The sequence below is a fragment of the Ursus arctos genome, unplaced genomic scaffold (genome assembly GCF_023065955.2).
Source record: "Ursus arctos isolate Adak ecotype North America unplaced genomic scaffold, UrsArc2.0 scaffold_32, whole genome shotgun sequence".
NCBI classification, from domain to species: Eukaryota; Metazoa; Chordata; class Mammalia; order Carnivora; family Ursidae; genus Ursus; species Ursus arctos.
This window is the reverse complement of record NW_026623008.1, coordinates 28,335,210-28,363,203: the sequence shown is the minus strand read 5'-3', so window position 1 is coordinate 28,363,203 and position 27,994 is coordinate 28,335,210. Positions and strand designations below refer to the sequence as shown.

At 44.2% G+C, this 27,994-nt stretch overlaps 1 protein-coding gene across 1 annotated transcript; it reads left to right on the top strand.

Annotated features, from left to right (window-relative positions):
• Positions 1-342: 342 nt before the first annotated feature.
• SF3A3 (splicing factor 3a subunit 3) lies at positions 343-26,225 on the top strand. Its single transcript, XM_057305212.1, has 19 exons — positions 343-426; positions 1,513-1,569; positions 3,285-3,630; positions 3,918-3,965; positions 5,482-5,534; positions 5,640-5,745; positions 7,900-7,972; positions 8,313-8,404; positions 10,344-10,426; positions 11,091-11,229; positions 11,674-11,742; positions 12,175-12,242; positions 12,402-12,509; positions 13,720-13,789; positions 16,207-16,371; positions 16,467-16,577; positions 17,731-17,821; positions 24,923-24,978; positions 25,929-26,225. Exons 3-19 carry the CDS (start codon positions 3,535-3,537, stop codon positions 26,004-26,006), a joined length of 1,506 nt encoding a protein of 501 aa, XP_057161195.1. The 5' UTR covers positions 343-426; positions 1,513-1,569; positions 3,285-3,534; the 3' UTR covers positions 26,007-26,225.
• The last annotated feature ends 1,769 nt before the right edge of the window (positions 26,226-27,994 follow it).

The window sequence follows — 27,994 nt, the reverse complement described above, 5'->3', positions numbered from 1 at the left end:
GGGAGGTCTCGGACGGGAGTGGAATTGGCAGTGGGTTCCCCCGTACAGTACAAACCTACCCCCTCTTTCCAAATCCCGCAGAGCACCCGGTACGGATTCCCAGTCTGGGCCCAGACCCCCAGCCCCCTTCCCCCTCTTCCCGAGGATTAGCGGAGGCGGCCCGGGATCCGCTCGCGGCCGCACGTTTTTTGCCAAAAAAGGCAAGGATGCAGCTGCACGCGCCGCGGGAACATCTGGATCCGATTCCCGGCATGAATGGGTCACGGCCCCGCCCCCCCCCCGTGATTCAGGGGCGGAGGCGGGAATGAGCGAGGGGGGTTGTCCCCCAAAGTGGGGAGATGGGGCGGAGCGCTGCTCCCCTCTCCCAGCGTCCGACTCCCGCTGCCCCTGCCCCGCCCTCGGTCCCCGACAGTCTGAGGCGCACCGGTGCGTACTCGCGGGCCGCGCGGCTTGGGGAGCTCCTGATCCCGCCCGCTGCCTCCTGGGGCGGGGATCCGCGCCATGGTGCGGGTGGACCCTGGCGTCCCCTGGGGGAGGACCCTGGCGTCCCCTCGGGGAGGGGCCCTACGGTCCGGCGGACCCGCGTGATCATCTGTATCTCACACTAAATCCTCCCAGAAACCTTATGGGGCGGGCATTTTTCCATTTCACAGAGGTGGAGACTCCACTTGTCAGTTCCCCAAAATCACCTAGGTAATCACAGGTGGATCCCTTTCAGAATGCCTCTCGGGCTTGATTTGAACCCTAAACTTTCTGGGGCTGTGGTTGACATTTTCAACAAACCTTTACAAATACCAACCATGTGTGCTTATAATGAATAATTACATGTTTACATTTTTGTCTTTCTCCCACCGGCTTCTAGGAGAACTGGGCTCGCGCCTGCCTTGCTCACCCTACTATTCTCAGGTCCCGGCACTTACTACTTGTTCAATAAATACTTGTTGGGAAGAGTAGTCCAAGCGTAGAAAACAGCTGGTGCAAAGAACGGGAGGCCTGAAAAAAACATATGGCGCTTTGGGGAAGCAGCAAATAATTTCATTTGGAGGAAGTGCCAAGAGACTAAAATGGCAGGCAGAGCCCAGGTCACAAAAAATCAAATGCGGAGTTAAACAGACCTCACCCTGCAGGTAAAGCAGCCAGTGGAAATGTTTAAGCAGGGGCATAAGGTGATCACTCTGACTACAGCATGAATAATGGATTGCAGGGGTAAGATGAGCAAGTTCTGTTGGAAGCTGGTGCACTGGTCGAGGAGAGAGATAAAGAGGCCAGTGGCATCAAGGGTGGAAAAGAGAGGACTTGGTGACTGGTTTGAGGGACTGGAGAAGGAGGTTTTAGGGGAAGGAAGGTGAATGCTTTTGCTTAAGTGGTCCACCCCCCTAAGAGGAAGAGATACACAGTTACCATGTCATTGATTTCAAGAGAAATGTTTTTCAGATTAACATCTTGGAAACCCAGATGCATTGTATAATAGAAGATGTGACATAGTTTAACAATTTTTTCTTTCTTTCTTAGTGGAACATAAAATAATGGAGTTAACATTTGATGGCATCTCATATTTGATGAAATAAGGTAGATCCCAAACCCTACCACACACACACTCGCGCACGCACACACACACGCACACACACGCACACTCTCCAATCTTGAATGGAGATTTCCCACCTCTTTCTGATGGGGGGGGGGCCTCTGGTGAGTTTTGCCAGGGGTGCTCTCTCTAATGTTGAGATCTTGCTTAAATTTTTAGGTATAAATATAACCCTCACAACACCCCATGAGCAGGCAAGACAAGAGTCATTACCCCTGTGTTATTTTTCAAACTTCAAAAAAACAAAAAGCAACGCATTCTTATTGTAGAAAAATTGGAGAGTTACAAAAAGTAAAGAGAATAGGTAAATCGCTAATAATTCCTTGACATATTTATAGCCTCCTGGTTCTTTTTGTTAAGCATGCATGCGCATATATGTATTTTCATTTTGAGTTTTAAGTTTATTTTTTAAAATGCAAAAGTAATATATGTCTATGTTAAGAAAAAACCTTTCATGATGGTTATACACAAAGAAAAGTTTCCCTCCTGCACCAGATCTTCCGGGGTATCTCCTCATGAGCAACCAATGTTTACTGTTACTTGGATATCCTCACGGAAATAATCTCTTTGTGCGTCTGTTTCTATACACATCATTACACATCTAAATCTTTTTCACTTTGTGTGGCCATCTTTCCATTGAGCTCATACAGATTTTTTTAACAGCTTTATTGAGGGATAAGTTACATACCATAAAATTCACCCACTTCGAGTGTACAATTCAATTACTTTGCGCAAACTTAATAGAGTTGTGGAACAACTATCACCACAATCCAATCTTAGAACATTTCTATCACCACCAAATTTGCTGTCATTTCCAATCTCATTTCCAGCCACAGACAACCACTCATCTACTTTCTGTCTCCATCGATTTCCCTTTCTGGACATTTCATCTCAATATACCCTATGTCATTTTTTGTGTACGGTTTCTTTTACTTAGCATGATGTTTTCATGGTTTGTCCGTATTGTAGCATTCCTTTATTGTTAAGTGATACCCCACTGTATGGATATCCTACATTTTGTTTAACCATTCATCAGTTAATGGGTGTTGGGGCTGAGACCAGTTTTGTTGATTATAAATAACACTGCTATGACCCTCTGAATATATAGACATGTGTTTTAATTTCTGTACCTAGAAACGTGCTTCATTCTTTTTTTATGGCTGTATAGCATTTCGCTGCTTGGATGTACCATTTATTTAACCAGTCCCCTTGCTTACAAACAATTGGGTTTTCTCCACATGTGCACTTTTTTTTTTTAAAGATTTTTATTTATTTCAGAGAGAGAGAGAGAGAGAATGCGCCCGCTAGCAGGCATGAGGGAGGGCAGAGGGAGAAGCCGACTCTCTGCTGAGCAGAGAACCTGATGCGGGGCTCTTGGGATCATAACCTGAGCCAAAGGCAGAGGCTTAACCGACAGAGCCACCCAGGAGCCCCTCCATGTGAATTTCTTTAAAAAAATTAAAAACAAAAAAAAAAGATTGCTTACAAGGACAACGAGGTCTAGAGGTCTAGAGAAGGGAAAAACGTTGACAGAAGTCACACTGAAAGCTAAGGACTCAAGGTCCAGTCACCCAACTCCCATACAGGTTCTTCAACTACTCCTCAGTCTTTAACGTCCCTGCCTGCCCCGCCGGCCTCACAAAACCCCAGGAAGCCGGCCCCTTAACCTCAGATTCCTGAATTTCTCTACGCCCCCTAGAGGCACCTGGAAATCGCTCTGCATCCCTCCACTACACCTCCGGCCAGCAGAGGGCACCGCTGCCACCTCGATAGCGCAGACTGTGCTCACCTTTTGATGCTCCCTTTTCTTCGAGTCCCCGAGGCACTTCCGGCACCCGCGGAACTTTGGTGCAGCCGGACGCTCAGCGTGGGGCGCGGGCGCGCAAAGCGGCAGGAGTCGTTTCCGGCCGTGTCGGTGGTCTGAATCGAGGTGCAGCGGCGGAGGAAAAATGGAGACAATTCTGGAGCAGCAGCGGCGATATCATGAGGAAAAGGAACGGCTCATGGACGTCATGGCCAAAGAGATGCTCACTAAGAAGTCCACGGTGAGTGGGGCCTGGGCAAAGGCTACGTCGAGACTGGGCCCCATCCCGGGGTCTAACCTCGGAGAGCTTGCTTTGGCCCCGAGACCCTCCCGCGCCCCACCCCCGGGTCCCTCCCTGGCTCCCTCTCTGAGCTCCGGCCTTGGTAACCGCCCCTTCGAGGCCTAGCGCCCGCCGAGCCCTCGGCTGCTGCGGCGGAGACCTGGACGGGTAAGCTCCGCCCTCGGGCGGCCTTTCCACCTTCAGAACTCCCGCTAACGGCGCCTGTGTCACCGTTTGCTTTTCTCCAGCTCCGGGACCAGATCAATTCTGACCACCGCACACGGGCCATGCAAGATGTGAGTGCCCCGTTGTCCGCTTCTCTTTGGGTCGGGATAAGCTGGAAAAGAGAGGGGAGGCGGGGTGCGGGGTCTCAACATGAGCCCTGGCCAAAGGTAGCCAGATTGACCAGTCTCGGATTGTCCGCCTGGAGACGTCCTCATGGCTGCCAAACCCGAGGGTGCTGAACTGCCCTTCCTCGCCTCTGTGAACGGGACCTCTTATTCATACCATTCTTTGCTCATGATGTGCAAAGAATAGTTACGAGGAGTCAGTGGCTCAGGCACAAAAGGTACCATCCCCTCGCCCTCCCCTCCCCAGAATGCTGGGTATTAGTGTTTACCTCCTAGAATACCGTTTTGAAGTATTTTTACCTACAAAACTACCTTTGCTTAGTAATAGTTCAGTTTCTTACTTTTAGGAAATGAATCAAAATACTTACTGCTGAATGATAGGTAAATGAAGGTTCATTATACAAAAATGCTCTCTATTCTTCCATGTATTTGAAATCTGTTTAGAAAGGATTGAAAGACCTAATCAGAGTTTCTGATTTGCAGGAGATAATTAGTATTATTAGCCCCTAGTTCCTTATTTAAATTCCCAAATTCAAAATACTGTGAAAACAAAGAGTTTCTTTGTGGGTTGGGGGGTGTTGTAATTACTTGGTGACAAAATCTGACTTGATCTCATTTGGCAGGAAAACCCTGACCTTAACAGATAAGCTTTTTATGGTCTTTATCCCACTTTGTGAATAATGCATAATTTTCACTGCAGAATTATTAATATGTGTTCCAGATCCCAGTAGGGATGTTACATGATATATAATACCTTTCCCAACTTAAAATTTTTGAATTCTGAAGCAATTCTGGTCCCAAAAGTTTTGAAAAAGGGACTAGGTCCCTGTACTATCTTGAGTTTGAATTCAGAGTTAGCTGTGAGATTTTATTTAGCTTGTGCACTCCGTTAAGCTTTTTCAAGTAGTGAAAATCATCTTGGGCTACTCTTCAATTTTGAGGGTCTTAGGTGGGAGTGAGAACTGCTGTTTAGGAGAGGGTGACTCTTACGTGGCTGTGTAACTCTTCTGGAGACAATTAAGTATCAGTAGTAAATATAGGAACACTCCACCTTTCAAGAGGTGTCACTTAGGTAGTCTTCACCTTGACCTGTTTTAAAAACTAACCAGTACTGTCTATTAAAGTTACCAGAAGCACAGAGATGTGTTTTTTTTGTTTTTTTGGTTTTTTGGTTTTTTTTTTGAGGAGGGTAGGGGCAGAGAGAATCCCAGGCAGGCTCCATGCCCAGTGCAGAGCCCAACACAGGCTCGATCTTACAATCCTGAGATCATGACTTGTGCCGAAATCAAGAGTTAGTCGTTTAAGCGACTGAACCATCTGGGGGACCCCAGAAGCTACAGGAACTTTTAACACCACATCTCTCAGGGTTTCCCTGGGCTTTGACTAGTGTACCCTGTTGGTTGCTTAGCCCTATAGTTGTACAGATTGCTTTGTTCTGATGGGTTTTGTGTTTGCCTTTCAGAGGTATATGGAAGTCAGCGGGAACCTGCGGGATTTGTACGATGATAAGGATGGGTAAGTGATAGTCACTTCTAGTCCAGGAGTTAGTGCCTCTGAGGAGCCATAATTAAAGGACTGATTTTGTGCACTATGTTCTTTGGATTTTTCCTGAAATTGCAGGTTACGAAAAGAGGAACTCAATGCAATTTCAGGACCCAATGAATTTGCTGAGTTTTATAATAGACTCAAGCAAATAAAGGAATTCCATCGGAAACACCCAAATGAGGTACAGTACTCAAAGTATTTTTTCCAAACCTTCCTGAAGAGCATACTAAAGGAAAGACATAAGGAGAATGGAGATACACCATTCAGATGTCCCTTCAAAAGAACCTGCCGGGAGCATATTTAGCTGACATCCTACAACTCCAATGCTTTCAGTTTCCCCCTCATCTTTAGGTCAAGGCCATACTCTTCCTGGGTAGCCCCAGCCAGTGACTGAGCACAAATGAGCATACTGTGGCCTGGCTGTTTCCATTCAGTGCAAGACTCTTGTAATGAGTAGTCTTTGCTCCACAGCTCCCCGTTGGGAAGGTAAAGGCTTTGTCTGAATCACAGTGTAGGCTCTCCCTGCCCAATCATGCTCTCTCCTGGTTTTTATCTTTCACAGCATTATCCCCAATAAAGTCCTTGCACTCCTAACTCTGTCTTGAAATCTGCTACCTAGGGGATCCAACTCAGAAAGAGGCTTCACTCACTTGCAGTGATCCTCACACCGTCAGGGTTTAGCCCAGAGGCCAACTCTCTCATAAAATATCTTTCCTAGTCCACTCCTCCCTTCCAGTGAATCTTTATGATCTGATTGTATTTTATGACCAAGAATGTGTACCCCACTATATTGTAATAGTATAAGGAGCAGGGATTATATCCCAATTATCTAGAAGCCATTGAACATCTTGAACAGCTGACCAGAGTTCAAGGGGGGAAAGGAGTTCTAGGGAGAAAGGGAGCAAGGCCATGGCTGCAGCGTGTGTGGAGAGGGATGGGTCATAGATTATTCTGAGCTTTCATGACTTTGTAACTGGAAAGTTGTTTGTTCCCTTGGGGAAAAAAAAGAGGTAACCCACTTGCAGTGGGAATGAATTTTTATATATGTAGTTTTTCAGGTGATGTTACATAGGTAAAAGTGTCCTGTGAGAGAAGTTAGGTGACTGGGGTCAGGCAAGAGATTAAAAAAAAAAAGCTTATGATTTAGATCTGAGAATTATCTCATAGACTTGGTGGTTGAAGCTGTGAACCGTGGAGTTCTGGGAAAGAGACAATGCGAAGGTAGACTCAGAGCTTCTCCATGTGCCGTGAGGGTATACTGACGACGACAAGGTAACTTGAGTGAAATGGAGCCTGGGAGTACTTTCATCACAGAGATCTAACGACAGCTCTAGGTAATGTCTTACTGAAGCTAAGCAAAACTGTTTCCGAGAGGAGGCCACTGGCATCAGCTGTTGACTGGTAACTGCCAGGATTGCTCCCTCATTGAAGCAGTGGGAATGGAAATGTGGTTACTGAGCCAAAAGTGGGTCATAGGGAAGCAGAAGTATGGATGGGGGGACAGGTATTTAAAAGCCTGGCAGAGAAAAGGAGAGGCAGGAGGATCATGAGGAAGCTCAGGAAGATGTGCGTGTTAAGGGTGCAGGTAGAGAGAGGAGGAGACTGGAAATACCAGAAATAAGATGTTGAAGGTAAGGGAAAGGAGAAGAGGGTGCATTCTCACGCAGGCAGAAGTTTTCCCCCCTTCGCAGCATCAAGTGTGAAGTCTTTGCTAGCCAAGAGAGTAGACATGAGTACCGTTCGGATGTATTAACCTTATTCCAGCCTTGATAGAAAGGTGATGAGAAATACATTTTAAAAAATGATTGGAAGGCTGCCCAAGATAAAATAAATGAGAAAGAAAAGTCCAGTTATGTGAAAAAATGAACACCTTGCATATGCCTGTATGTGCTTGTACATACGCATATATTTAAATATCCAGAATAGCGGTTTGCAAGTTTTGCGAAAATGTGTTTGAATCCTCCGGGGATTTTTATTTTTTAAAGATTTGATTTTTTAAAACACTCCCAGGTGATCCTAATGTTGAGCAAAAATTGGAAACAGGTGGTATAAAAAGGTCTCTTAACAGTGCTTACCTATTTGCAGCAGAAAGGGGGACTTTGGTTTTCATTTTGTGTTTTTGAGCTTTTGGGAGCATGCGTTACGAGAGGAGTTTTTAGGCAAACAGTACAAAAAAAGGAAAAGAAAAAAGCAAGGTAATTGCAGAATAATAGTAGGCTCCTAATGAAAAACCAAGTCTCAAATGTCAGAAGTCTAACTTAGCATACAGCCCATTTCTGCAACATTGCAACTTTTTTTGTTAAAAATTCACCTGACTTTTTCTTTTTTCCCTCAGATCTGTGTGCCAATGTCAGTGGAATTTGAGGAGCTTCTGAAGGCTCGAGAGAATCCAAGTGAAGAGGCACAAAGTAAGTAGGCTCAGCATCTTAAGCACTAACGAAAGGAAGGTTAATGACAGAGCTCAGATTTTGCCGCAGAGCCCCAGAGAAATTTATAGCCAGGTTCTCCCTTTGCTGGTTCTGGGCCGGATTGACATCCTAAATTGGCCTTGGACAAAATATTCATTTTGTACTACCCTTGCTCAAAATCAGTGGTCTGGAAAACAGGTCTGTTCACTTCGTGAGCATAGGAAGGACATTTGGGTGAAGAACTGTGTCATGAAACAGAAAACTAGTAATCCATTTGAAAAGCTACGTCCAAGAAAGTGGTCTTTAATGTCTGAATCACTGGTATCTTTGATTCTTTCAGACTTGGTCGAGTTCACAGATGAAGAGGGATATGGTCGTTACCTCGACCTTCATGACTGTTACCTCAAATACATTAACCTGAAGGCCTCAGAGGTAGGGCCAGTGGTGGCGAGGTGGGAGAGGGCACACGAAATGACAATGGTTCTGATTCTAGGGGTTGGTCAGGACGGCAGGCTGGGGCTTCTGGATAGAGAGCAATTAGACTACCTTCCTTGTGTTTTGTGACCATTACGTAAATATAAGGAAGTAATGGGCTTTCTTGGAATAAAACAGTATGTAAAATGAAAGGTTTTTATAGTGAATGCAAGAGCCTTATTTTAAATTTTTAAATTTTTATTTTTTTATTTTTTATTTTTTATTTTTTTAAAGATTTTATTTATTTATTTGACAGAGATAGAGACAGCCAGCGAGAGAGGGAACACAAGCAGGGGGAGTGGGAGAGGAAGAAGCAGGCTCACAGCGGAGGAGCCCGATGTGGGGCTCGATCCCACAACGCCGGGATCACGCCCTGAGCCGAAGGCAGACGCTCAACCGCTGTGCCACCCAGGCGCCCCATAAATTTTTAAATTTTTAAAAAATATTTATTTAGAGAGCGAGCACATGCGTGTGTGCATGCACACGCAGGGTAGGGACAGAGCTGAGCTGAGCACAGAGTCTGACTCGGGGCTCGATCTCACAAATTTGAGATCATGACCTGAGCTGAAACCAAGAGTCAGACACTCAACCCACCGAGCCACCTAGGTGCCCCTATTTATTTTTATTTTTTTAAGTAAACTGCACACCCAACATGGGCCTTTAACTCACGACCCTGTGATCAAGAGTCACATGCTCTATGGGGCGCCTGGGTGGCGCAGTCGTTGGGCGTCTGCCTTCGGCTCAGGGCGTGATCCCGGTGTTCTGGGATCGAGCCCCACATTGGGCTCCTCTGCTGGGAGCCTGCTTCTTCCTCTCCCACTCCCCCTGCCTGTGTTCCCTCTCTCGCTGGCGGTCTCTCTCTCTGTCAAATAAATAAATAAAATCTTTAAAAAAAAAAAAAAAAAAGAGTCACATGCTCTAGGGGGTGCCTGGGTGGCTCAGTCGTTAAGCGTCTGCCTTTGGCTCAGGGTGTGATCCCGGGCGTTATGCGATCAAGCCCCACATTGGGCTCTTCCGCTATGAGCCTGCTTCTTCCTCTCCCACTCCCCCTGCTTGTGTTCCCTCTCTCGCTGGCTGTCTCTATCTCTGTCAAATAAATAAATAAAATCTTTAAAAAAAAAAAAAGAGTCACATGCTCTAGGGACTGAGCCAGCCAGGTGCCACAAGCATACTATTTTATTAACGAATTTTATTGCTTATTAATATAAGCATATTTTGCTTTTATAAACATAAAATAGTGTTTTAAAAAACTCAAAAATACATATCGAGCTCCTGTGTTAGGCACCCGTAGTACTAAGTATGTGAAAAATGTAAAAACATAATCTTTGCCAGCAAAGGCTACTTAGTGTCTTTTATCACAAGAGTTGAGATTGAATGTGACAGTCTCAGAAAGATCACAGGAAGTGTATGATTAAGTTCCTCATGGAGTTGTGAGGAAATGTCCCAAAAGTTCAGTGACTGTACTTTAAGCTCCAAGAGGGCCGGTCCTGTTCCTGTCTTGTTCTCGTCTGTATCCATGCACTTGGTCCAGAGAGGCTCAATAAGTGATGGCATGAGTGAACAAATGGCACCTTCAGGACCTTAGCCTAGGATGTAGTGCGTGTCAGAGCCTTCTACCTTGCCTGCAATAGTGTTTGACAAATGTTTCTTTCGTTTACTGTTTATTGATTTGATCTTTATTTTGCAGAGTTAGTTACATGTCTAATAGTCTACTCAGTGCAGTGGAATTAACACCCCAGGTAGTGTAGGAATTAAATGATGGGCGGGGAAAAAAACTAAGACCCGCCGGGCCTTGTTAGTTTATTAGACAACACTCAGTTTTGATCTCATTCATTGGAGACTGTAGTGAAACTTGGTGCAAACCCCTAACTGGTGCTCTTGTCATTTCTCTTTTCAGAAGCTGGATTATATCACATATCTCTCCATCTTTGACCAGTTATTTGACATTCCTAAAGAAAGGAAGAATGCTGAATATAAGAGGTAGGCATTGCTAGCTTCCAGGCCTCTCCTGGATTTGATTAGAAGGTTATTTAATGTAAAGATTTCATGGCAGAGTTAACAAATTTTATTGCCTGAAAGGACACAAGTGACTTCCAGGTTTATTGGAGGATAGGGGTTTTGAATGCCATAGTTTTAAACCTTTGTAATACTCTGGCTCTGGAAGAATGTGCATCTTCTGGCACATCTGTGATCTTAACGCCCATGGTGTTCTTAAATTTGTCTCATTGTAGAAGGTAGTCTCAGGGATCTGTGTCTTTGGCGTTTAACAAGAAAAAGATTAGCATTTCTCTTGTGAGTGAAGTAAGGTGCCTGGCTCTGATGTATAGATGGAAAGTTTTGTTTGTGTTTTTATGCCTGTGGTTAGTGATCTGTACTACTGACTTTCTCTATTTTTCTCATTTTCTTTTTACCTAAAATCTTTTATTTGAGTTAATTAAGATTTTAGTATTTGAAATTAGGTCATGAGGATGAAATGAGATCAGAAAGGTCAGAATCAAGATGACAGGAAAAATTCAGTTGCAAGCTCATTCTAAAAATTAGTATTATTACTTTTAAAAACTGGTATCGCTGAAATTATATTTTACAGGGCATAACAATATATAAAAAATACAAACTCTGCTTTCTCTGTATTGTTCCTCTGTAGATACCTGGAGATGCTGCTTGAGTACCTTCAAGATTACACAGATCGAGTGAAGCCCCTCCAAGATCAGAATGAACTTTTTGGGAAGATTCAGAATGAATTTGAGAAGAAGTGGGAGAATGGTACCTTTCCTGGATGGCCGGTGAGCTCCAGTGGGGTTGGGGAGAGGACGTGCAGATCCCTCGGGATCGGTTGTGACTGTGAGGTGTCCAGCTCTGCCACGTCTGTCTGGTTTTCTTCCCATGCATACTTTGGAATGAAATTTGTCAGGGCCTCCGTGCCATTGGCTGAGCCCAGCATTTTCGCCAACTAGTGTCACTACTATTGTGTGGTTCCTACTGACCCAAAACTGAAAAGATTATGTGCTAGAATCTCCATCATGTATTTTTACTCCTGGTGATAAACTTGAGTTTTCCTGAACTCTCAGAGAGAGAATGAACCATCTTGTCTTTGGCTCTGCTCTTAACAGGAATTTGATTCATAGTCACGCATGCGTATAAGAGGCCATCTACCACTTGGTAACATAGGTGGTAGATGGCTCCCTTGTCTTCATTCTAAACCTGGATCTTACTGTTCTTCTTGCCAGAAAGAGACAAGCAGTGCCCTGACTCATGCTGGAGCCCATCTTGACCTTTCTGCATTCTCCTCCTGGGAGGTATGTTTTCTTTAGCAACTGTACTGGTCTCGCCTGTTCATTCCTCAGAGAAACCTCTCAATCTCCTGTTTCTAATGCCATGGATGTATTACGATAAGACACCAGTTCCTAGAACCAGACATCTACAAAGAACAGGCAAAGGTAAAGCTAAAAGAAAAAAACTTAGCCAACTACTTTGGAAACTGTAAAGTAATTCTAACTATATTAAACTATAGTGGAGGTAATCACTACCAGTCTGATTACATACGAACTTGACCACAGGGTCAGTCCTTTAGAGAGGTTGAGCTTAGTGCTAGGTGTTGGCTGTGGAATATATGGTTTTTTCATAGCTTCAAGAACATCCACACACCCGCCTGCAAAGACCTAAGCTTAAGCATTTGTTGTTTCTCAAATCTATTTATATGAAATTGTAACTTGGCTTTTTTTTTATAGGAGTTGGCCTCCCTGGGTCTGGACAGATTGAAATCTGCACTCTTAGCTTTAGGATTGAAGTGTGGTGGGTAAGAGACTGCTTTTTCTATCAGAACTGTCCCATTTTACTGTATGTTTGCACAATAACTGACTCTGATTCCATTCTTTCCATTATCCCACACTGCACAAATACGCAGACCTGTATGGTAGAGTAACTCTGAAACCCTTTACCCCTCCTATCTCCTTAGGACCCTAGAAGAGCGAGCCCAGAGGCTCTTCAGCACCAAAGGAAAGTCCCTGGAGTCACTTGACACCTCCCTGTTTGCCAAAAATCCCAAGTCAAAGGGCACCAAGCGGTAAGTGGCTGGGGTGGCACTTCTGTGGACAGTTTTAAGATTTTATTCCCATGCAGAATTTTTACCACAGCAACCTGTTTTACCGCCACTATTGATTCAGAGAGATCCAGTGTCGGCACTTTTTCTCTGCATCCGGTGGAGAGCGCCGTCGCTGTTACACAGCAAGGGCGGTCTGTGCTCCGGTGATTGAGAGCAGGTCAAGCCTAATGTTGAGACGGCTCAAGGTACTTTTTGGTATCTTGGGAGGCTATGGAGGCTAAATAGGTTCCAGAATTTTTTTCTAAGTTTATTTTTACTAGTGACAATTTAATCTTCTTTTAATTGAAGTATAGTTGACACATAGTGTTACATTAATTACAGTAGTTTGAGATGTACAGTGTAGTGATTTGACAAGTCTGTGCGTTATGCTGTGCACATCACGAGCAGACCTACTGTCCGTCACCATAGAACAGTGTTAGTGCCATTGGCTATGTTCCCTATGCTGTAACTTTCTTTTTTTTTTTTTTTAAAGATTTTATTTATTTATGTGACAGAGAGACAGCCAGCGAGAGAGGGAACACAGCAGGGGGAGTGGGAGAGGAAGAAGCAGGCTCATAGCGGAGGAGCCCGATGTGGGACTCGATCCCGGTACGCCGGGATCACGCCCTGAGCCGAAGGCAGACGCTTTAATGACTGCGCCACCCAGGCGTCCCCCTATGCTGTAACTTTCATCCCTGTAGTTGAATCTCTTCTTGAGCCACATGTTTGTACAGGGTTTTTTTGTTTTTTTTTTTTTATGTCCTTTATAATTCTGAGAAGTAGTTGTTACCCTGATTTTTTGCAGATAAGGACTCAGAAAAGTTATGGAATGTGCCCACTATTCATAGTTACTAAGTAGCAGGTCAGGATTTGGGCCTAAGTCTGCCTGTCCCAGAGCTTGTCTCCTATACCACATTTCCTTTGTAGATTGTAATGATGGATATTTAAGTATCTTGATGTGTTTTTATGTCTTCTAGAATGAGGTCAGAAAGGAAGCATGCATTCCAAGAAATAACCTTAATACTTATGTCAGCAAGTCCTGAGCTGAACAGAGCATTTGCTTTCACAGCAAGACATTTGTCACATGCTTGTAGTTTTTAATGCACCCTTGGAATAAATGTTCCCAGACACAGGGGATGAGGCATTGGGTAAAAGAATCCTTGAGTGATACAGCTTGTTTTCTTGTTTCCAGAGACACTGAGAGGAACAAAGACATTGCCTTCCTAGAAGCCCAGATCTATGAATATGTAGAGATTCTTGGGGTAAGTATGGACTCTGCTTAGAGCAGTAAATACTGCAGGGTATGGGAATCAGAGAAATGTGAACTCGTGGGATTGTTTTTAGGGGCGAAAGAGGAAGGGTAGACGTTAAACTGGTTCAGCAGAGCATAGGGTTCTCTCAGGCACTTGACCCTTCAGTGAGGTCCCGTTCTGTTCATAGGTGCCTGTTAGGTGATGTTCTCAAGGTTGCCCAATTTCCACAAGGCCAAGCGGAGAGAATAGACTCCCCTCTCAATGCGGTATCCAGAATGGTGTAGTTTCTTTGCGTTCCAGAATATACCTAGAAGTCCCCAAATGTACCTAGAAGATGGAAGCATATACTCAAAAGGCATTAGGAGAAAGTCTACTCACAGCAGCTTTTCAGGTATAACTTATTACGAAAAGACATTACGTAAGCGTTCAGAAGATAACGAATTTGCTAGGACTAGAATGTTAGTGGTACAAAGCTGGCTACAAGCCGCTGCTTGAATATTCTTTCAAGAAGGAGCTGAAGGGTGGGTTGGGAGTGGCGAAAGGCCTCACCAGACAGGATGCTTATCTCAGAAGGAAAGGGGGAGGAATACAAGGGAAATCACTCTTTCAGGGAAGAGAAGGTAGAAGAAAGGGCAGCACTCATCCAAAGAAGATGGCCAGTGTCTCTGGGAGTCCTGCAGAAGATCAGCCTTTCAGAGAGTGTCTACTTTGTACAGTGCTCATCTCTCATAGCCTTTCCCTTTATAGATGCTCAGATGGCATTTTGAGTGATGGTTCTGGCTCAGATAGCTTGTTTACATGTCTCTGTCAGTTGCATGGATGTTTTTGTTCTGCCTTTGTGTGAGGACCATGCGTATAATAGCTATAAAACTAGTCACCTTTTGGTTCCCAACTGCTTTCAGGAAAGGGCTGGCTAGAATGTTGGACACTGGGGGCACTAGTTAATTTCCACAGTGAACTTGGCTGTGCTAGTATGGACAGCAGTCTGGGTTGCTAGTCCTCTGAAGGTGATTGGGAGGCTAATTTGTACCCATGACCTAAGATGTACCCTCTACTTTCTCCCTTCTTTGAGAGCACTTTGCCCTCCCTGCCAGGAGGTGGCACCACTCTCTAGAATTCGGCCAGAATGGTTTTCAGAAGTTGCTCCTATTATGCACTGATAAGACTTTTACTATTATCTCACCATTTATTGATACCTGTTGGTTTCCAGACATTGTGCTCAGTCCTTGGATACGATAGTGAATATGAAATGCCTCTTGACCTTGAAAAGGCCACTTTGCGGTTGGGGAAAATAAATGACCACGGCACAGTCAAATGCATGCTGTGACATACTGAGACTGAGTCTTCTAAGTAGAAAGAGGGAGAAAGAATGTTCTAGGAAGAAGAAACAAGAAGGGTGAAGGTAAAACATCATGGAGAGAAAGTGGATACTAAGAAATAATGAGAAGAAAACCAGTGTGTGTGGAGGGTGCCTTATAAGGGAGGGAGTGGTCAGAGAATAATTTGGAGAGTTATGTTGGAGATTTGGACTTTGTTCTTTAAATAGAAGAAAGACAGGGGCGCCTGAGTGGCTCAGGGGCGCCTGGGTGGCTCAGTCGTTAAGCGTCTGCCTTTGGCTCAGGGCTTTATCCCGGTGTTCTGGGATCGAGCCCCACGTCAGCCTTCTCCGGTAGGAGCCTGCTTCTTCCTCTTCCACTCCCCTTGCCTGTGTTCCCTCTCTCGCTGGCTGTCTCTGTCAAATAAACAAAAAAAATCTTAAAAAAAAAAAAAGACAATAAATTTTTTAAACAGAGTGTACCATTAGATGGGGGTTATTTAAAAGTACATAAATTTGGGGAAAAAATGGAAGTTGGCCTGGAATGAGGAGAGACTCAGGGTAAGTTAGAAGGTTGTAATCTTGGTGAGGAAGGAGAATAAAGGACTGGGTAAGGAAGTATTTTTAGAGACAGAAAGGACTTTGTTCTCTGTTGTTCTGCAGTAGTCCGTGGCCTCAGATGAGTATCTTAGGCAAGTGACCTAAAACCTTTGGCTTTTTCCTTCAGGATCAGGGAGAGCCTATTGATAAGGAGTTTTGATATGAAGGCAAGATTTGCCCTTTGTTGTACAAGTAAGAAAACCGTATCCTTGGAAGTGAGGGGTCAGCAAGGGTTGTAGAAAATTGCCCTTCTTGGGGGCGCCTGGGTGGCTCAGTTGGTTAAGCGTCTGCCTTCGGCTCAGGTCATCCTCTCAGGGTCCTGGGATCGAGCCCCACATTGGGCTCCCTGCTCAGCAGAGAGTCTGTTTCTCCCTCTCTCTCTGACCCTCCTCCCTGCTTGTCTCGCCCCACCCCCCTCTCTCAAAAAAAAGAAAGAAAGAAAGAAAAAGAAAATTGCCCTTGTTCTGCACTACTTTCCTCTGACTTCCCTTTTCATCTCTGGAACTGACAGGAACAGCGACATCTCACTCATGAAAATGTACAACGTAAGCAGGCAAGGACCGGGGAGGAGCGAGAAGAAGAAGAGGAAGAGCAGATCAGTGAGAGTGAAAGTGAAGATGAAGAGAATGAGATCATTTACAACCCCAAGAACCTGCCCCTCGGCTGGGATGGCAAAGTATGTGCCAGCATTACCACCTTCCTTCCCATCGCCTGTTCAGGAAGCAGATGCAGACACGAGTCTAATACTGTTTCTTATCTGATTTCTTTTAGCCTATTCCCTACTGGCTGTATAAGCTTCACGGTCTAAACATCAACTATAACTGTGAGATTTGTGGAAATTACACCTACCGAGGTCCCAAGGCATTCCAGCGGCACTTTGCTGTAAGGAACTCAGAGCCATTTCTCCTGGAAATTGAAGCGTGAAACACGCAGCTTTCAGAGAGGAGCACTAGCGTCCAGAGCTTAAGAAGCAAGAAGGAGTGGATCTAAAGTCAAGCACATGGCATTTGACCTTTGGCACCGTGCTAGCCTAGAATAATGCCTAAGATGGTTTCTGGAGGCATTCTGGCACTCTGCTATTTGAACTTCATTTCCTTTTGCTCTTGCTTGTTCATGCATTTCTCTCGTTTATCTTTCTGCCAGCATCTTAGACCATCCTCTGAATCCTTGCTCACTTCTCTACCCACTGCTAGTACACAGGACCAAAGAAGGGACTGACTGCCTCCTCTTTTGTGTCTTAAATGGGCCTTTTCCTCTTTGAAAAATAGGAACTAAGGGTAACATTTATTAAGTCATTCTTGAGACAAGGCATTATGTGGGTAGTAATCCAGGAAGTGGATTCACCCTTGTTGAGTTTCCCCCTTTGATTCTTAGTACTTGGAAGGAAGTTTTACAAATGGAAAAGATTTGCTAGACTAAGGGTAGAGAACGTATATGAACTTCTCCCTTCCTCCCTCAGACATCCATATCACTAACTGATCCTGGGTCTTTTCTGTTGGGCCCTTGAGTCATCTCTGAATTTTTCTCAGTACTACCTCCAAATGCATTGGAATTTGTGGGCAGGATAGAGCCCATGCCATTTGCCATCCCCTAGCCCAAACTCGTTGTCTGTCCCTGCTATCTTTCACGTCCTTGCTTATACCTGTGAGCAGTCTTCCCCCTTACTTACAGAAGTGACCTGCCATCAGTGATGCTTACTCATGCTGGAGGTGGGGGCTGCGTGGGAGGTCACTGGTTAATTAGAGTTGTGGTGTTTTTCTGTGGTCTTGACACAGGTCTTGTCTGGACTATTATTGGATCTGGATCTTGGTTTGAGAAACCAGCCCAGTGAGGAAAACAATGCAGTGCTGCTTTGAAATAACCACCTCTTATCAGTCGTGGCCAGCTGTTTACAAACGTGAGCCACAGAAGGAATGCTACCATTAGGCGGAGTCTTTTTCAAAGGGTCAGGTTAGGGTTTATGAACTGAATGGAGTTTGTGCTCCGTATGCAGTTATTCCCATTTCACATGGTCCTTCTCTTTCTCTCCTCCCAGGAGTGGCGTCATGCTCATGGCATGAGGTGTTTGGGCATCCCGAACACTGCCCACTTCGCTAACGTGACCCAGATCGAAGATGCTGTCTCCTGTAAGTATGCTTTGTTTACCGTTCCCTAGGCGCTAGATCACGTGGCCGCTCCTACGGCTCACCGCCCGCAGCGCCCTGGCGTACCCAGGTCTCGGGGCAGCAGGCTGTGGAGATGGAAAGGCTGCTACAGTCACACAGTAACTACATTTTTGAGGGGCATGGGTTGGTCAGCATACTGATTGTTTCCCTCTTGACGAGAGCCCTTCGCTGACTGCAAGACAGGCCTTTTCACTGGGGCCTTTGAGCTCCTCTCTATGCAAGATTTTGAGTGAATGGGTATATATGTTTTTCTGAACTGATTTAATGGTTAGGAACTGCAGATATTAAGGGAAAAATAGAAATGGTCTCAGTAAGCTTACTTTTTTTTTTTTTTTAAAGATTTTATTTATTTATTCGACAGAGATAGAGACAGCCAGCGAGAGAGGGAACACAAGAGCAGGGGGAGTGGGAGAGGAAGAAGCAGGCTCGTAGCGGAGGAGCCTGACGTGGGGCTCGATCCCATAACGCCAGGTCATGCCCTGAGCCGAAGGCATACGCTTAACCTCTGTGCCACCGAGGCGCCCCATCAGTAAGCTTACTTCTGAGGTGACAGGGCAGATGCACGGAAACAGGGTAGCAAAATAGCTTTTGCAGAAAGAGCAGAGCAGAGTGCATGTCGGGAAATGTGTTGTTAAAGCACTCGGGGACCTCAGTCATGCTCCCTGTTGGCCTGACAGCGGTAACTTTTCCTGCCATTAGCCATTATCCTCTAAAACTTTCTGTTTCTTTCTAGTTTGTCTTTTTGTCGTGTTTTCGCTCTCAGCTGGCTAGACTGAGAAGAAAGGAGTACTACCACTCCGCTTTGTGAAATTTTGGGCAGTCCCCCCCCCCAGGTGCATATCACATTGCTCAGCTGGTTGGCCAGCTGACTCCTTTGGCCCCTTCTCTGGGGTGGTTCACGTCCATTACAGAGGCAAATTAGAAATGACCACCTAAAGCTCCCTGAACAGTGGGGACTGCGCTTACCCGTGGTGCGCATTGAGTGACGCAGAATTGTCGAATCCGTATGTCGTACACCTGAGGCTAACAGCATGTCGTATGTCAGTTATACAGTTATACTAGAGTCGTACCAAAAGAAAGACCTCCCTGATACCGGTTTAACCTGTGGATTTGGGGGACTTTCTTTATTGAGTTTTTTACGTGCAGTCAGCTTTGGGGACTTCCCACTTCGTCTTTCCTTACTCATTTGCAAGTCAGGATCATAGAGTAGCTCCAGTCAGAATTACACTGTGTTTCATTATCAGATCATCCAGTTCACTTCTAATTTACTTTTATTTTTGCCCTTCACTATTTTGGAGGAAATTAAAATAGTAATGAAATGTCTAGAATCATAACACTGTATTTCGAATGCAGTCTCATTTTAAAATGTATTTTCCAGATGTGCGTACCCCTAGTAAGTAGGGTCACAGTTCATGTTTTGTGTATTTTTTATGTCCTGCAGTTGGCCTCACTTAATTTATTACTTCTGATACCTTGAGATTGGTGTTGACATCATTTTAGGCTTACAGTCATGCCAACTGCTAAAACAAAAGTGATACTTCCATTAGTTTTGTTTTGTGTGTGTTTGTTTTGTGGATAGTGTCGCAAGCATTTCCCCCAAGTCTTATGTTAAATTAAATAGAAGTAGGTGACAGGTCATCCTTACCTGGCTGCTGTTTTCAGAGGAAAGGGTGCTTGTGCATCTACACTGATGTTAAGATGGGCTCATGGTTTTATTAATCACATTCCACGAGAGACAAGATCACATTTTACCACTTTTTCTTTTATTGGGCATCGGGTTAAACAGCATTCCTAGATACTTTCATACTGGTAGATACTCTTTTAACGCAGTTATTTATCCTATTGGAATTCTATTCAGAAGTTTTATATTTATGTTCATAAGTAAAAGATGTGCTTCTTGTTTTCCTTCGAATCACTTGTCAGGTTTAGGGATCAAATCCGTATTTAGACGTAAAATGGATGGGATTACACGCTACATTCTCTTCTGTCATTTGAAACATATTTAAATAGAGATTACTTCTTCATACAAAGGAAGCAGCCTAAAAAGATTCGCCAGTTAACCCATACAATTTCTTGATTTATTATGACACAGTGGAAACCAAGTGCTTCATTTCTCTTCTGTTTTCTTTTTCCTGCCAATACTTCTGTCCTCGTAGGGTTTTTTTTATTCCTTTCTTAAGTCTTTAGATGAGAACTTTCTTCTTTTTGTTTCTTTATTCTTTGTAATACAGGCACTTAGAACGTTATTCTTCTAGAAATCCATTAAGCGTATCCATTATTGATATATTTAGAGCTTTATTAAAGAGGTTATTTCTCATTTTTAAGAAATTATTTAAAAGAGTATTTTTAATTATATATAGTCGATTAACCACCTTTGAACTCTGTTTTATTTATTCCTATTTTTCTTGGCCCATGCAGTAACATAAAGAATTTCTACCTTTACAGTATACTGTATCTTTGTATCAGGAATATAGTCTGATTCATTAAAGATTTCTGTACGTCTAAGAAGGGGGTGCTTCTCTCCACCCATGGGCTATTTAATCTTCTTGCCGTGTTCAGGCCCTTAATTTCGTTCTTATATTTGTTTCACATCCTGCTAGGGGTATGTTGACATTCTCAGTTACAATTAAATTTGTCTCTTGCATTTCTACCAGTTTTGTATTTATTGTGGTGTTTGAACCACATAAACTCAATATTGTATTATAACCTTACTGATTACTCCCATTTTCTTTTTGAAATTCCCTTTATCTGATAGCTTGTTTGTTCTCTTGTGATGGCCTTAGACCATTTCCCATTATCAAAAGTTGGGCAGCAGATGTGGCCATTTTCTACCCCGGTCATCAATACTCACCACTGTATAGGCATGTTAAGCCTTTTACATTTCATTGTATTAATTAATGTATTTGTATTTAACTCTTTTGCTGGAAAGGTTATCTTATTTTTTGTTAGATTGCTCATTTACATGGATTAAATAGTAGACTTGTATCTATTCCTTTTAGACAGATGTTTTCCTAATATTTCTAACTTCAGGTTTTAACTGATAGTTTATTTCTATTACAAATTTTTATTAGCTATTATAAATATAATTTAGTCATATTATTTATAGGAGTTGATCAGATCTTGATGGCCTGAAGCACTGAAAATTTTATACTTATTTCTTACTCTCATAATGATCCAGTGAGCAGATTTTATTTTGTGTCTTTGATCTTATCCTGTTTATCAATATTCTTATCACCTTGTTTATAAAAAGTGGCTTTTCTGCTTTCAGATTTATGTCATCTCTTGTCATGATCTTTTACCCTGGGACTTGGTTGATTGATTCTGTCAAGTTCTTTACGTTTTGGTATGTTCCACTTCAAGGGTAAGGTTGGTTCAGAACCACATTCCCAGTGTAGCTTCTTGCGGTGGTTAAGAGTGCAGGAGAGGTAACATGTCAGTGTTCAAATCGTGGCTCCACCACTTGCTAGCTTATGGGACACCGGGCAGGTTACTAACCTCTCTCAGTGCCTCCGTTTCCTTATCTATCAAAAGTGGGTGATAATAATACATTCGCTTAACAGAGCTGTTTCGAAATGAGATAATGTAGGCACAGTGCTTACAACCATGGCTGATGACCGTGCAGAGGATACTCTGTGAGGAGGCATAAACCGCCCCCACCCTCATCAACTCCCTTTGGGGGGCCTCTGAGGTCCCGAGGGAGGGATCCAGTCACCTTCACCTTTTCACTCAGGGTTTAATTTTCAAATTGCTAGCTACCATTTATCAAGTGCCCCCTTTGTGCCGGGGAAATGGGAGGTATTTTACATTCATTGAACTTTGAGAACAAGCATTGAGGTAGTAGGTCACCCACATTTTCAGAAGAGGAAAGTTAGGTAACTTTTTCAAGGTCCCGTAGCTTGTAAATGGAAAAAAGCCAGGGATCGAACCCATGTCTGTCCTACAGCAGAGTCTTTTCTCTTTCCACAATGCTATACTGCCTTTCAATCAGCCTCACCAAGTAGATTTTTTTAGAGTTGACCATCAGGGCACCTGGCTGGCTCTCCGTCAGAAGAGCATGTGATCTCGGGATTGTGAGTTTCAGCCCCCGTTGGGTGTAGAGATTACTTAAATAAATAAATAAATTTTTAAAAAATGAAAATAGTTGATCATTAAGCTGCTTCCAGGAAGAAATGCCATGTATTCTCTCCTTGGCCATACCTAGATTTTTAGAAAAACTTATTTTTTTCCAGAACATTGTTGGCAGGTTCATGATTCTTCCATTATCCAAATTATTTTCAGATCTATCTCTTTTTTTTTTTTTTTTTTTTTTTTTTGAGAGAGACAGTGCCAAGTGCCGGGCCGGAGGGGGGGCGGTCAGGCAGAAGGAGAGAAAGAATCCTGAGCAGATGCCGCACCCAGTGCAGAGCCCAATTCAGGGCTCAGTCTCCCTACCCTAAGATCATGACCTGAGCTGAGATCAAGAGCTGAATGCTTAACCAACTAAGCCACCCAGGCGCCCCCAGAATCTCTCTTTGATTCAGACGTCTCAGTTAATCAATTTCTCTCATACACATTTGATTACTGCCACCTCTTGGATTTGTTTTATCATTTCCATCCATCATGACTTTTCTTTAATATTTTGTTTCTCTGTGTAACATTTATACTTTTACTTTTATCTCAATATCATTTTGTCCTTTCACTTTCTTCCCCCACCCTCAATAGATCATAGATTTACCACAAATTCATCATCACCTCTCCCCTCTCATTTCCCCAGGCATTGTTCCTCCTTTTGAGTATCCTAGATTAACTCTCCGGCTTCCTTTCAGACTTCCATAGTGGATCAGTGATTGTACACATAGTGGTTCCCACTGAATTGTGACAGGCTTTATCTCAGGTGTCTCACTAGTGGTAAGCAATTAATTACTGAATGGAGGTTAATTCTGTTATGGCGTAGAGTTTCTGAAATTTTTCTTCATTTCCTGTTGGAAAGCTTTTATACTGGATTTACTTGTTGGTTTTTGTTTTGGATCATTCTGTTGAAGTTTTTCTTTTGGGGTTTTTAGACAGGAGGGAGGGATTCAGCACTGTCATTTAAACTATAGTTATTTGTTTTTAATCTAACTTTTATTTTTATCATTATCATTACTATGAGAGAGAGCGTGCATGCGCACAAGCACGCATACATGCACACACGGTGGGGTGGGGGTAGAGCGAGAGGAAGAGCGAGAATCTTAAGCAGGCTCTGCACATGGAACCCGATGCGGGGCTTGATCTCAAGACCCTGATATCATGACCTGAGCCAAAAACACGAGCCAGTCACTTAACCAACTGAGCCACCCAGGCTCCCCTATTTTTGTTAAGTTGAAGAAAAAACAGCTAAGAGCCCTGTGAAATTGCCACCAGGGGTCCCCATGAGTTAGGTGGGTGGTCACCATTGACTGGTATTCACTAGGTATAAATTTATCTAACTGATAAACTAATAGCATCAAGGTCAGTTACCACAATGTTGTCTACAATAATAGCATAAGAAATTTAAACGTTGTAGTGAACTCTGTGGACATTGCCAATGAGAGCAATGACTTTGCTAAAATCATGATATCCTATGTCTCTGGCTTTTTACTGGGTCAGCTAGCTCATCAAAAACAGGAAATTCAATTCGTTCGCTTCAGTTACCCTTAGTGAATCCACGCTGGCGCCCAGAGGTGATCCCATTCTTTTCTAATTGTTTCCAGATCCCTCTGAAAAACAGTATCCCCCTTATTGCTCCAAAATTTTCTACATCCATTTTTTTTCCCTTAAAACAAAAATCATGACAGCCTCAAAAAAAGAAAAAGCAATCACAGCAGCATTTTCAATCTCCAGTATTTTAGTACCAGCCTGATTGAATTCCTGAGTGGCCTGGACATAGACGTGACAAGACTCTGCTCTGGTTCCTTGCAGCACATGATAAATTTTCTGTTTGCTTGTGATGTGCATATTGTCTGGGCCTGAAGCCTTAGCTCTTTTGAAGCAGTGAGCAAGGAAGGAAAGGGTGCTGGGGCGAGCATGTGTATACCGGGCACAGAGCTAAGCACTTCTCATATATCATCTGCGTTTCATCCCCCATCATAGGATTTAGCTTGCTTTCTGTGGTATTCTGTTCTTGTCAAGTATTTTTTTTTAATATTTCAAGTTTTTATTTAAATTTTAGTTCGTTAACACAGCATTTAAAGTAGTTTCAGGAGTAGAATTTAGTGATTCATCTCTTACATATAATACCCACTGCTCAGCACAATATAATCTTGTCAGGTTTAGAGTTGCTCCACTTGATGGGAACTCTGGAAGCATTTAGAAATCAATATTCCTAATACTGGTAATACTTTACCTCTCTCCCTCAGTGGACCTGTCCTAGCTGTTCTGTGTGGATCTCTGTTCTGAGAGTGCACCTTCTGACACCAGTCTTACAGAGTTAGGTCTCTCTTTCCTGGTTCAGTGCCTGTCCTGCTTTGTGTATGTGTGAAGCTGTGGTCATTTCTGGAAGCGTCTGCTCCCTTTCATCTTTGTAGGGATGCTTTTACTGAACTGTCAGAGTTCTTGTTTTAATATCTCCAGTGTTCGTTGAGCCAGACATCTTTCGGGTTCTTTGGCTGTGATATTTCACCTTTTTTTTTTTTTTCCTCCTCTGAAGCTTTTGAAATCTGCACACCAGGCTTTAAATAAACATACTTGACCATGCCTAGTATTCCCTTTCTCTTCTGTAATGAACGTTAAGACCATAAGGTCACTTTCTCCCATAATTCCGTTGGGTTGTACCACATTAACTTCTTTCTTTGAGGGTATATCAGTTCTCTCTTCCAAGAGGTCTCTGGTTATATTTGGTCCAACTTTTCTTTTACAGCAAAGCAAAGATTATGGTAAGTTTTGCCATGGAGGGGGTTTCTGTCTGTAGGTGGTCCAGAACTGAAATTCTAGTGTGGGGCAGGCAAAAGTCTAAAGCACAGGGTCATCCAGGGGGATCTTAATGGGGACAGGAATGTTGTAACACTTGTCTGCCTGATGGATACTCGGGCCAGTCTTGACTGCTGCTCATTTCTCTTCCTGCAGTGTGGGCCAAGCTGAAACTGCAGAAGGCATCAGAACGATGGCAGCCTGACACCGAGGTGGGTGCTCGTGTAGCGTCATGGGAGTGTCAAGTGACTGCTCCCTCACCCTGTAGACGGGAGAGGAAAGGCAGTCCCCTGGTTCACTGTAGTGGCCAGTATTATGTGCCAATATCTGAATTGGCTCTTGACATGGAAGCCTAGTTTATTTGTGATATTACATGTGTCAGACTTGAAATGTGTGTCTTAAGACAGGTTGTATTCTGCTCTTGAAATGCTGAAGCGGCAAGCGGGAGTACCCAATGTCTTGCCCTGTGTGAGGACTCATAGGCTAAGGAGTTGTGAATCCATATCATAGGTTGGGTCTTCTTAGAGGAAAGCATCCAGTGAGAGAGAAGCCTGTCTCATGGGGTGGGGAGGCATCCTTGTTGGTCTAGAGATAGTCATCCCAAAGAGCGGATTTCAGAGATGAGGAGTGACACGTATGTGAGGTGTGGTAACTATCCCCCCCACTTTTTTTTTTAAAGCAGCAAAAAAGCCCTTTACAAACTGTAATGTAGAATTCCGGTATATAAAATACAGGAGAATTTTACTGGAAATGAGGAAGCTCAGCCTTCTTGGCCTCTCCTTTCAACTCCTCAGCAGCCTTGGGTAGAAAGGACAGAAACCTAGGGTCTTGGGAATTTGAGAACTATTATCTTAGGTCACCCTTTCTCAACTAGCGTTCATCATTTTAGACACAGAGAGTGATTGGAACGGACTATTTTCTCAGGTGTCCTAAAGATAGGTCATAAATCGTACCATTCTCGATGCCTAGGATGTGTTGGTTCATGACATACAGTGGATGCCTTAGAGCAGTCAAGTTTGATTCTCTTGCAGAACCCCAGTTGAGAAAGGTTGTCTTAGATGAATGCCGTGAAATCAAGCCAGGGTGAGCTCAGGTACCCAGAGGCTGGTTCCAGACATTTCTCCCAGGAGGCATAGCTGATAGTGTTCCCCTTTCCTTTCAGGAAGAATATGAAGACTCCAGTGGGAATGTTGTGAATAAGAAGACCTATGAGGATCTGAAAAGACAAGGACTGCTCTAGTGTTCAGGGACGTATCTCAGCTTTTGGGCTTGCCCAGGCTTACCTGAAATCTGCTTTTTCTATTTCTCCCAACCAAATGCTCCTAAAGACTCTGCTACTTAGTCTTAAGGTCTAGCGTGCATCTTGTAAAAAAAAAAACAACAAGGCATGCTGGCAGATTGCAGGGTTGAGATGTGTTTTATCTTTGTTTTATATTAAAAGATTCTGTCAGAAAATAAACCCAGCCCTTCTTGAGAATGTGTTTTATTCTGAAGCCCAGTATTATGGACTAACTCAGTCCTTTAGTTCTTAATACTTCCCTACCTCTTTCTCATCAATTTAAGTAGCAGCCAAGGTTTGAGGAGCACTGGTTATGTTACATTTATTCTCTTAGGTGGATCTGACCTAACCTCTTTCCCCAGGCCCATTTGCTTCGGTGCCCCCAAAGGCTCATCACCCCAGGATATAAGTCCTGCCCTAGTTGAGTCAGCCAGTTATGCACGTATTAGACAAAGATGGGGAGGGTGAGCCAGGGCCTCTGCTAAGGACAAGATTGTGGCACCAAGATTTGCCTTCTTTATTTGCATAAAGGAAGGAGTTGAGCTGTTCTGGAATGGGCCCCATGCCTCAGCAGTGTGGCGTACAGTGGCTCTATGACCACCTGTGACTTCACCTGCTTGCTTGTTCAGAACAAGTCTTTGGTGATCCTGTCTGTTTCTTCTGCAAGATCCCTACTTGACTAAGAAGTGGCTAATATGCTCGTGTACACCAACCCCTGGTAGCCAAGATTTGGATGGCGTTGAGCAGCTGCCCTGAGATCTGGATCTGGTATCCCAAATGGAAAGACCTAGGGGAGCCAAGGAGGCCGTGATCTGCCCACAGGCACGATTGTCTGAAAGCCGGAGCCTGCTCCGAAACAGGATTTCTCCGGAGGCCTCCTTTGGCCCTCAGCACTCAGACCTTCAATTTGTCTGTCATCTCTCCGCTTGTAAAAATCCCAGCTCCGGAACTGGCGGTTTCCCTCTCGTTCCTGTGTTGCCCTGGTCATCTCCACAGCAGTAAGCTCTAACCACCCCTGCCCTAGTGGCACGTCACTCTGGGTAGGTGTTTTCCCTTCCGGTTTAACCATCCCTTCGGGCAGCTCCTCAGCCATTCGTTTGTGCTTTGACGACTCCTGTTCAAACCCCAGTTAGACAACCTTTCCAGGGACTGAGCTTCTGAAGCACAGTGAGCAGATAACTAAATCTAATGGAGCAGCTAGAAGCACTGAATACCAAAAACTGGCCCAAAGTGCAAGGAGACCCTGCCATTTGGGAAGATAGTGGAACAAAGCCTTGGGAGTGGGAAACGTGGGGAGGGCGTGTCTGTCCAGCCTTCCTGTTGGCGCGGTAGTGGCATTGGGGCTCCCAAGGGATGTACCTGCTATTTCCAACTGTCACACCCCTCAGAAGTGAGTGTGCGGGTACCTCCTCCTTAGGGGTGGGTACCTGGATTCCGGGGTCGGTGCAAGAACCTGTATTCTACCGCGTGGAGGGGAGGCGGGACCAGGTTCTGAGGAGTCCTGCCGTCACCCTCGCCCAGGTAACCACCGCCCAGTGAACTGTGCACCACAGCGGCCTTGGAGGAACCCTGGGGCTCTTCCCTGTCACAGCCAAGGATTCTTTTCTTTTTTGTTACATTCGTTCAAATATTTCTTTAGTGCCTTCTGTGTCCCAGCTGGGTTTAAAAACCTTGAGGATTGGGTGGACGTGAGACAGTGAGTGGGAGCAGAACCAGAGGTATGGAAGCTCAGTGAACCTGGACAGGGAGAAAGCCCTCCAGCCAACTCCACCAGGCCCGAGGGGCACGGAGCTATCAGCGGAGGTGCAGGCAGACTGGCAGAAGTGGTTCTCCCAGAGGTGACTCCGTGAAATCTGGACTTCAGGGGCTCTGCCGTAGCAAGAACAGGGTTCCCACTCAGCGCCCTGACAAGCTCGGGCAGGAGCACATGGTTCCTTCTCGGCTTACAG

Excerpts from the sequence above, each read along its gene's own strand:
- SF3A3 (XM_057305212.1), top strand. The coding sequence starts at position 3,535 with ATGGAGACAATTCTGGAGCAGCAGCGGCGATATCATGAGGAAAAGGAA. Across the intron at positions 8,405-10,343 it reads TTAACCTGAAGGCCTCAGAG|AAGCTGGATTATATCACATA; the intron begins GTAGGGCCAGTG and ends TTCTCTTTTCAG. Across the intron at positions 11,743-12,174 it reads CTGCATTCTCCTCCTGGGAG|GAGTTGGCCTCCCTGGGTCT; the intron begins GTATGTTTTCTT and ends TTTTTTTTATAG.